The sequence below is a fragment of the Callithrix jacchus genome, chromosome 1 (assembly GCF_049354715.1).
Source record: "Callithrix jacchus isolate 240 chromosome 1, calJac240_pri, whole genome shotgun sequence".
Taxonomy (NCBI): Eukaryota; Metazoa; Chordata; class Mammalia; order Primates; family Cebidae; genus Callithrix; species Callithrix jacchus.
The window spans coordinates 63,354,692-63,364,929 of record NC_133502.1 but is presented as its reverse complement, the minus strand read 5'-3'; the positions used below and the strand labels follow the sequence as shown (position 1 = coordinate 63,364,929).

The window sequence follows — 10,238 nt, the reverse complement described above, 5'->3', positions numbered from 1 at the left end:
TCACAACTATTGTATGCCTTCTACAGTGGAGGGAAGGAGGGATTAAGAAACCTACCCAGGTTTCCAGTGTCAGGGCTGGAATTTAATCTAGGCTTTGTCTAAAAGTGTATTTTTTACTTGCATACAGTGTAAGTAGGAGGTCCAACTTCATTCTTTTGCATATGGCTACTTGGTTATCCCAGCACCATTAGTTGACCATTAAATGGTCTTGGCATCCTTTTGAAAAAACAATTGGTCTTATGCTTGCATGTGGGCTTTTTGTTTTAATAAGCAATTACTAAAAAATCAATTGACCAGCCAGGTGCAGTGGCTCACGCCTGTAATCCCAGCACTTTGGGAGACCAAGGAAGGTAGATCACAAGGTCAGGAGTTTGAGACCAGCCTGGCTAACATGATGAAACACTGTCTCTATTAAAAATACAAAAAACTTAGCTGGGTGTGGTGGCACGTGCCTGGAATCCCAGCTACTTGGGAGGCTGGCAGGAGAATCGCTTGAACCCAGGAGGTAGAGGTGGCAGTGAGCCGAGATCACGCCACTGCACTTCAACCTGGGTGACAGGATGAGACTCCATCTCAAAATAAAAAATAAAAAAAATCAATTGACCATAGATATGAGTTTATTTCTGAACTTGCAATTCTAGGTATATGTCTATCTTTTTCCTATTATCACACTATCTTGATTACGACTGCTTTGTAATAAGGTTTTTTTGAGACAGAATCTTATGCTTTCAATTAGGCTGGAGTTCAATGGCACAATCTCAGCTCACTGCAGCCTCCACCACCCGGGTTCAAGCAGTTCTCCTGCCTCAGCCTCCTGAGTAGCTGGGACTACAGGTGTTTTTCTGTATTTTTAGTAGAGACGGTGTTTCACCTTGTTTGCCAGGCTGGTCCCAAACTCCTGACCTCAAGTAATCTGCCCGCCTTGGCCTCCCAAAGTGCTGGGATTATAGGCATGAACCACCAAACCTGGCCTGTAGTAAGTTCTGAAATTGGAATCTATGAGTCCTCAAATTTTCTCTTCATTTTCAAGATTGCTTTATCCTGTTCTGAGTTCCTCATACCCCCATATAATTTTTTTTTTTTTGAGACAGGGTCTGGCAGTATTGCCCAGGCTAGAGTGCATTGGCACAATCTCGGGTCACTGCAACCTCTGCCTTCTGGGCTCAAGCAATCCTCTCACTTCAGCCTCCTGATGGCTGGAACTGTAGGTGCACACAAACACACTGGCTAATTTTTGTACTTTTATAACTCCAGTACCTGCTGTTTCCACTGAGCTTTTGCTTTTAAACTGAAATGCCGGCCAGGCACGGTGGCTCACATTTGTAATCCCAGCACTTTGGGAAGCCAAGGCGGCAGATCACAAGGTCAAGAGATCAAGACCATCCTGACCAACATGGCGAAACCCCATCTTTACTAAAAAAATACAAAAATTAGCCAGGCATGTTGACCTGCTTCTGTAGTCCCAGCTACTCGGGAGGCTGAGGCAGAATGACTTGAACCAGGAGGCGGAGGTTGCATTGAGCCGAGATTGTGCCACTGCACTCCAGCCTGGTGTCAGAGCAAGACTCTGCCTCAAAAAAAAAAAAAAAACAAAACAAAAAACCGAAATGCCAGGGACTGGGTGGTATGTATTTCAAAAAAGAATTTGAGCTTAAATTGAATGCATATTAGACTAGATAATTCTACTGACAGTGAAATGGGATGATCACCTTAAAGTCTTCTTTGAAACTTTAGATGGATTGAATTAGCATTGCTAGAAGTAACTATTTGACAAGATTGACTGGGTGTTGTTTTGTTTGGTTTCGAGACACACTGTACTCTGTCACCTAGGCAGGAGTACAGTGACGTCATCACTGTTCTGTGTAGCCCCAACGTCTTGGGCTCAGTAATTCTCCCACCTCAGCTTCCCGAGTAGCTGGGACAACAGGTACATGCCACCACATCTGGCTAATTTTTTATTTATTTTATTTTTTGAGATGGGGTCTCACCCAGCCTGTGCAGTGGCATCATCTCGGCTCACTGAAGCCTCCACCTGGGTTCAAGAGATCCTCCTGCTTCATCCTCCCAAGTAGCTGGGACCACAGGCACGTGCCATCACAGCTGGCTAATTTATCGTGTTTTTGGTAGAGATGGGGTTTTGCCATGTTGCCCAGGCTGGCCTTGAACTCTTGAGCTCAAGCAATCTACCCCCTTTGGCCTCCCAAATAATTTTTTATTTATTGTGGCAATGGAGTGTCACTGTTTTGCCCAGGCTGGTCTGAAACTACTGGGCTCAAGCAATCCCCCTGCCTTGGCTTCTCAAATTGTTGGGGTTACAGGCATGAGCCACCACAGTTGGCCGACAAGTTAAGTTCTTAGAAAATTTTATACCTCTGGTAACATATACGTAAATACTTGTGCTACCTGTTAAAAAATGAAGTGATAGAGTCACAGACCTGCAAATCACTGATTTTCAAATACTTTTTAAATGAGGTAAAGTTTACAAATTGCAATGCACAGATTTTCAGTCAGATGAGCTTTAACAAATAGTAAATCCGTGTAGCTCACACCCCAAACAATAGAACATGTCTGTCACCTCCTAAGAGTTCCCTGGTGCCTCTTCCCAGTCACCCACTCCCCAAAGTCCACCGCTGTGCTCTGATTTCCATTACTGGATATTAGTTTTGCTGTCAAATGGTATATTCTGCATAAAAGAAAAGCAAATGGTAAACCATATTGTACATTACTCAATTTAACAAGCACAGCTCCTAAGGTGGAATCTATCCTCTCATTTTCAAAAAAGCTTAATATTTTTGGTTAATTTTAGTTTTAGATTTGGGGGCACATATGCAGGTTTGTTACCAGGGTAATTGTATGTTGCTGAAGTTTGGGCTTCTGTTGATCCTGTCACCTCGATAATGAACGTAGTACCCACTAGGACGTTTTTCAGCCCCTGCCCCTCGTCCTCCCTCCCTTGACTTGGAGTCTCCAGTGTCCGTTGCCATCTTCATATTGAAGAGTACCCATTGTTTAAGCTCCCACTTGTAAGTGAGAACATACAGTTTTTGGTTTTCTGTTCCTACATTGATTCACTTAGAATAATGTCCTCCAACTGTATCCATGTTGCTACGAAAGACGTGATTTTGTTCCTTTTTATGGCTGCGTAATATACCATGGCGTGTATGTACCACACTTTCTTTACCCAGTCCACTGTTGATGGGCACCTAGGTCGATTCCATGTCTTTGCTATTGTGGATAGTGCTGTGATAAACAGGAGTGCAGGTGTTTTTGGTAGAATGATTTATTTAACTTTGGGTATATACCCAGTAATGGGATTGCTGAGTCAAATGATAGTTCTATTTTGAGTTGAGAAATCTCCAAACTGCTTTCCACAGTGACTGAAGTAATTCGCATTAGAGTGTTTTCAATGCTTAGTTATTTTTAATAACCAATTCTGATCCCAGGGAAAGAAAATGGAAATGGAGATGTACTTTACGTGAACTATGCTCTTTTGAAACTCTTCAATGGCATTCGGGAAAGCAAATTTACAACCCACATGCTGTGCCACTTCAAGGACTTACTTTTGTGGTCTCCCAGAAGAAAATGACACTAGGGGAGAAGTGATTGAATGTGAAGTGTCAGGAGATTGCTGCTTGTCCTTAAAACCCCGGGTCTGGCCGTGGGCTGCGGATGCGGGTGTGTGTTGGGGAGACCTGCGACTGCCGGGGCCGCACCCCCTCCCGCAGGACCTTGGCGGGCCTCTCGCCTTTCCTGCCTGTTTCCTGTCCAGCAGCTGGCGAGCTGGGGGCGGGCAGGAAAGGATGCGCTGCCCAGAAGGGGCGGGAGTCGACCACACCCGGTCCCGAGAGCCCCCCCGCCCTCCCCACGCCGTCGGGGGCGGGCCCGGGCGGGGCAGTGGGAGCCGAGCGCCGCGGGGTCAGGGCGCTCATTCCCGGACTCGAGATGCTGGGCGCGCTGCCTCGCGGCCACTGAGGCCTCCCGTCTGCCTTGCCACTCGGCCGGCCAGCCTGGGGTCGCTGCCTGCCAATCCTGAAAGGTAAGAAGCCACCTCCGCATCCCGGTGCCCGCAACCCGGTGGACGCTCCTGTGCCTCGAGACCCTCCGCGGTTCTGCTGGGGTCGGGAAATACTCCCGGGCCCTGCCACTTCCCGGCAGCCCGAAGGCGCAGGTGGACGGTGGCGGCCACTCCACACACCCGCATCGGGCCCCAGGGCACACTTTAAGTCTGGCTCTCTCCTGGCTCCGATGTTGCGATGTGGCCGATTGACTGAGACTGGCCACAGAACCTTGAAAATTTGCGTTTTGAGCTACTGTTTCTTTCCAAAAAGAAATCCTTTCTGGGATACAGAAAGTATGAGATATAAACATTACATTAAATTAAAGACGGTCTTCATTAAGAGGGCTTTATGCTGACGACACGAGGCTTAGATTTCCAAGCATGAACTGGGCTTGCAAAGCTAAGTAGATGGGGCGAGTGCACGGCGTCCCAGGGACGCTGCACGCAACCCGTGGGACCAGGGCAGAGCAGACTCGAATGAACATAGAAGTAAAGCCTGTTTACACGAGCTGCTTTAGAACTAGAGATTTCCTCCCAATAGATATGATTCCTAGATATACAGACGAGTATGTGCATGTTGGTCAGGAGGGACAAAGTAACTGCTTCGTTCTCCCTTTTAGTCTTTCACGAATTATTGGTCCCATCGATTTTAGTGTAATTCATTTTCTTTTTCTGCAGCTATGAAGGGAAAATTCGAAGCGTTTGTTCGAATTTTCTTGCTGAAACCTGGTTTCAGCAAAATCACTAAGGTTGGGGGATGCTGTTAGCCATTGAGAATATTCACAGCTCTTCCCCACCTTCTCAGCTGATGCATTTAGAATTTTTCTATAAAGTTTACATACGAGAATGCTATCTAGACGTATTTTCAAAAGTGTATAAACTATACCTAAGTTCTTAATTTCTTAGAACAATTCTTGAGCCAAACGTTGTAAGAAGTCAGTTGGGGTTTTGGGAAGAACATGTTGAAAGAAAATAAGCAAGCAAGGTAGAAATTAGAGAGGCATATTACTACTATGATGTTATGATTATGATCGTAATCCATATTATGATGGACGAGTAGGCTGGTTTGTTTTATGTCTCTTTCCATTCAGCTCACAATATAGATGATCTCACAATTCTATGTTTTACTGATCATTTTCATAAGAAAGAAAATGTGTTATAATCACAAAATCAGTTATGATTTTTTGAATAAAAATCAGTTTTTATTTTTTAAAAAATAAAAAGGTTATTGTGGTGGAAACAAACAAATCCGAGAGAAACCAGTTCAACTTTTGGGAGCTTGCTTCTCCTTAGTTTGGTGACCAGGTCTCGATGACTTAAAAGCAGCATTGCTTTTAAGTAATTGTCCTAAGTGCTCACACTAGCCCAAAAGATACGATGCATTCTCTCAGGATCTCACCAGCTGTCTTTGGCCAGGTTTCCATTCTGCGTTCAAGGAAAGAATTGGGTCAAATCTTTGGCTAATTCTACCCAAAACAGAATTTTCTTTCTTTCTTTCTTTTTTTGGCAAAGGGTGGCAGGGAAGAGGAGGGAGCCCTAATCATCTGCATAGTTACACTTCAGATCTCTGCTTCCCTTTCAGGAAGTACTGAATTTCCTTTGTTCAACCAGTTCTTACTGAAAGAAAGCTAATAGAGACACACCAGTTTCCTTTCCATTGAATTTTGGCTTATTTCAATCGGTCTTCTTAATTCTACTAATTTGTGTTCTTCTCTGAAGAGATGTAATATGTATTTGGAATATATATACTTGCTTATTAAAATGATTAACTGTGGGCCAGGTGTGGTGGCTCATGCCTATAATCCCAATGCTTTGGGAGGCTGCAGTGGGTGAATCACGAGGTCAGGCATTTGAAACTAGCCTGGCCAACACGTGAAACCCCTTTTCTACTGAAAATACAAAAATTAGCCAAGCATGGTGGTGCACACCTGTAATCTCAGCCACTCGGAAGGCTGAGGTGGGACAATTGCTTGAACCTGAAAGGCAGAGGTTGCAGTGAGCCAAGATCAGGCCACTGCACTCCAGGCTGGGTGACTAAGCAAGACTCTGTCCCAAAAAAAAAAAAAACAACAAAGAGAGAGAGAGAGAGAGAGAGATTAACTGTGAATAATGGGGGAACCATAAACACTAAGAAAATATATATTTGGGTATATTTAATATTAATAACTCATAGTTTGCTAGACTCTAGTATGAAAGAACTGTCTTATATGCCCCAGTATCTTATTCTATAATTGAATAGTCTGTATCAAAATAAGTGCCTCTTCCAACAAATAACTCTGAGCCACAGGCCAGCAATGTCTTCCCTCCGTTTAGGTAGATTGGCAAGATTGCTGTGTGACTCACCTATCTCCTGATGCATACCAGCAGCTACAAGTATTGCAGGACTGATGAAGATGATTGTTATTTGTATGTTTTTAGACTACCCTAAACAAGGGAAGTCAGGGCCACATAGAGTTCACATTTAATTGTAGTATTCTGGGGTATCTTTTTTTTAAAAAAGCTTTGATCACTTGGAAGTAGTTCCCAGGAGTCAATGAGTGAAGCAATCCTGGTAACACATCAGTGGTGCAAGGAAGCCTTAACGCATTTGTGGACACCAGGCAGGGAGCATGTGGGTGTATATAGCACAATGCTAAATGAAAGTCTGGCAAAAATTTAGCAAAGTTATCAGCGTGAAATGCCAAGCAGATAAATACTGTGAAAATGTAGTCTCAAAATTGGCTATTAACTTTGATAAAATTAAGCAAATTACAATAAACTCTCCACTTAAGGATATGCCATAAAGAGAAGAGATTTTGGTGTTTTGCAAAGATAATCTTATCGGGTGTTGGGCATACCTGCATATTCTTGACCAGTGAGTTATAATGGAATGAAAAGGGCTGTATAATTAGAAGTCATTGCCCCAGGGAAAATTAGTGTCCTCTCTAGCTTCCTTTTAATATCACATAGGCAGTTTGAGTTTTAGAATGGTTTTGTTATTTCATGATTACTATTTTGTCAATCACATTGAATGAAGCCATCTGTTTTTGAGGTTCTAATTTCAGGTGTTTGGGGGGAAGAAAAATCACAATTTGGATGTGAGAAAGGACATGAGGAGACTAAAGACCTGGGATTTTGCTGATCAGAATGAAACCAATGTTGAAAGACTTTTCAAATCTATTGTTGATGGTGCTCTGTGACTATGGTGAGTATTGTGAGTATACTTAATGTTTTGGTAGCAATAAAACATAAATGTGACATTTATAAATGCATTGATGTTGATGACTCTTCATGAAGGAGACAGGGTAGGGTCTATATAGTTCAGTGCTTTCTAAACTGTGATCCTTGCAGCCCTGGGTTCCCTTATGTTTCCATGACTCTGCATGATTGATTCAAATTTCACTTTATATTTTTAACTCTTTAAAAAAATTTTTAAAAGACTCTCTCCAATTTTAACAAACTGGAAGCAAGCATGTTACCTTCAGTTCTCTTCTATTTCCCAAGAATTCAGTGTGATAAATCACCTCATACACACATGCAATGATGTTGTATATACTAGGATTCTGCATAAGATTTTACTTGACAGAGTTTTGGTATCTTTGGAACCAATCTAACTATTTCAATCCTTGAACGCTGGGTGCTCTGAGACAAGTTTCTTAATCTCTTTCAACCTCAGCAATAATATTGACTTCACAGGGTTGTTAAGATCATATCAAGAATGTGAAACACCCTTAATGTGTGAGCAGAAAGTAGGTGCTTAAAGTGTGTACTTTTCATTAAGTTCATTTCAACTAAAAATTGAGTTCATTTCTCAGAGTTTTACACAACTACTAAACCAATAGAGTCAACAATATGACATAATCTTCACTACTTTTCTTTTGATTTCCAAATATTTCATAGACATCTAAGCACTTGATGGTATGGGAGTGGAAGTTGTTTTCTAATTTGGTGAAGAAATTGTGATCCAAGGTGTAGAGGACACTGGCTTGTGTGAGTGGCACAGCAGTTAAATGGATCGGAGCATGTTCTGTTCATATCATTCAGTAGACCTCCTTTTTCAGTCTTCTTTTTTAAGAAGTTTATTTATGGACGAAGATGCCAGATTTAAGGAAAGCCAGTGTAGGATTCATTCATTTTAAAGTAATTTAACCCTTCTTAAAAATAGATTGCTGTACATGTAACAGCCTTCTATAAAAAAACTATGTGTCCTTGGTTTCATAATGATAAATAAAGCATTGAAATTCTCCATTTAAACAAAGTATACAAGGGCGTTTGTTGTTAAGAGCAAAATTTCTTACTGGAATATGAAAATAAAAGTTGAATGAGCATAAAATAGAGCATAGAAGTTAAGTGCACAGGCCACTGATGAAAAAGGAGGTATTGTCATCCAGGTGTGGTGGTTCATGCCTGTAATCCCAGCACTTTAGGAGGCCAAGGCAGACAGATAACCTGAGGGTAGGAGCTCAAGACCAGTCTGACCAACATGGTGAAACCCCATCTCTACTAAAACGTACAAAAAAATTAGGCTGGCATGGTGGCATGTGCCTGTAATCCCAGCTACTCGGGAGGCTAAGGCAGGGGAATTGCTTAAACCAGGGAGGTGGAGGTTGCAGTGAGCTGAGATCACGCCATTGCACTCTAGCCTGGGTGACAGAGCAAGACTCCGTCTCAAAAACAAAAAAAGGTAGGTATTGTCATAGATCTGTTTTTCCCTGCTTTATCTCTACTCAATACTGATCAAAATATACCATTACCCATATACTATATTAGTCAGGATGTGGTAGAACCAAATTGTGGTTTTCTTTTTTTTCGAGATGGAGTCTCGCTATTGTTGGCCTGGGTAGGGATGCAATGGTGCGATCTTGGCTACCCGTAACCTCCACCTCCTGGGTTCCAGCACTTTTCCTGCTTCAGCCTCCCAAGTAGCTGAGATTATGGCTACCTGCCTAATTTTTGTATTTTTAGTAGAGATGGGGTTTCACCATGTTGGCCAGACTGGCCTCGAACTCCTGACTTCAGGTGTTCCACCCTCCCCGGCCTCCCACAGTGCTGGGATTACAGGCATGAGCTACTGTGCCTGGCACAAATTGTAGTTTTCTAACAGGAGCTCTAAGGTAGTAAATTCTCCCTTTAGTACATACCTCCTGTCTGCTGCTGCTGGAACCCTTCTGTTGCATCTTTATTCTTTATTTCCAACTGGGCATGTGTGTCTTTCTCATTGACTGGTTTCCATCAAATCAGAATCTGATCTGCTTCATTGAATTGACAATCCCCGTCATACACAATAGACTTTTTTTTGTTGTTTAGCCAGTCAGTTTTAGTAGTTAGGGGTCATATACCTAACTTTAGTGACATTAATGTTAATAAGTTCCGATAACCTGCTACCGTCAGACCAGTCTGCAGTGGACTTTCATTAGCTAACTGAGTGGTGTATGTGTCTTATTCTTAAATGCACCAAAGAACCATCTTGCCCCCTTCAGACTGAAATTAACATGACTTTTTTCTCAGTCTTAAGCACTTGCTTGGGCTGTGGTAAGTGCTGGGGTCTGTTTACCCACTAGTTCAAGAAAAATAGCAGTTTGGCTCTGACCCAGTATGCACGCTTCACCAGAATCAGCTACCTTGAGTCATCTCAAAAGGGAATATCCCTCAACTTGTTTTGCTTAATTGGAGAAAAAAACTTTATCCCACTGTAGTTTTCAAACAAGTAATAATCGAGCATTCAAGTCATCCAAGTTCTATGTCTTTTATTTCACCTAATCTGAAATGAGAACTAGGTGAAATGCTATGCTAATTAAAAACTCTTCTGTGTGCCAGGATATTAATGTGCTGATTCTAATAATTACTGTTTGCATATATCTCTAAGGGTATTTTAAAGACTGCCAGCCCAAACAAAAAACACATGGGCCCCTTTGGACATACATATGCATGAGGCATATATAATAATAATAAAGTCATACTTACACAAGTTGTTTTTCAAACCTAAAGGGCACTTCAGTCCCTACATCTAGAACTGTTTCTTACCCTAACCACGGGCCAGCTGACTGTTGCATTGCCAAATTCTGCCTCCTTTGATATGTATTTGGATAGGATTCAAAAGGGAAACAAGGATTCTTGTGTGTCTGTTCTTTGCACTTTTCACTTAAGTACTCTGCTGGGTAAGATTTAAAAGATATGATTGATCCTAACAGAATGATACTTG

General features: G+C 42.2%; 1 protein-coding gene across 7 annotated transcripts in view; it reads left to right on the top strand.

Annotated features, from left to right (window-relative positions):
- The first annotated feature begins 3,927 nt into the window (after positions 1–3,927).
- LOC144579765 (thrombospondin type-1 domain-containing protein 1) overlaps positions 3,928–10,238 on the top strand; it is a 29,207-nt gene continuing 22,896 nt past the window's right edge. For 4 of the 7 annotated variants that reach the window (XM_078353475.1, XM_078353452.1, XM_078353345.1 and 1 more), the window contains exons 1-2: positions 3,928–4,036; positions 7,089–7,241. In XM_078353475.1, the coding sequence (XP_078209601.1) occupies positions 7,184–7,241 (58 nt within the window). In that variant the 5' untranslated portion in view covers positions 3,928–4,036; positions 7,089–7,183. The remainder of the gene's footprint in view (positions 4,037–7,088; positions 7,242–10,238) is intronic. The other 3 variants (XM_078353491.1, XM_078353417.1, XM_078353280.1) reach the window with 1 other exon arrangement.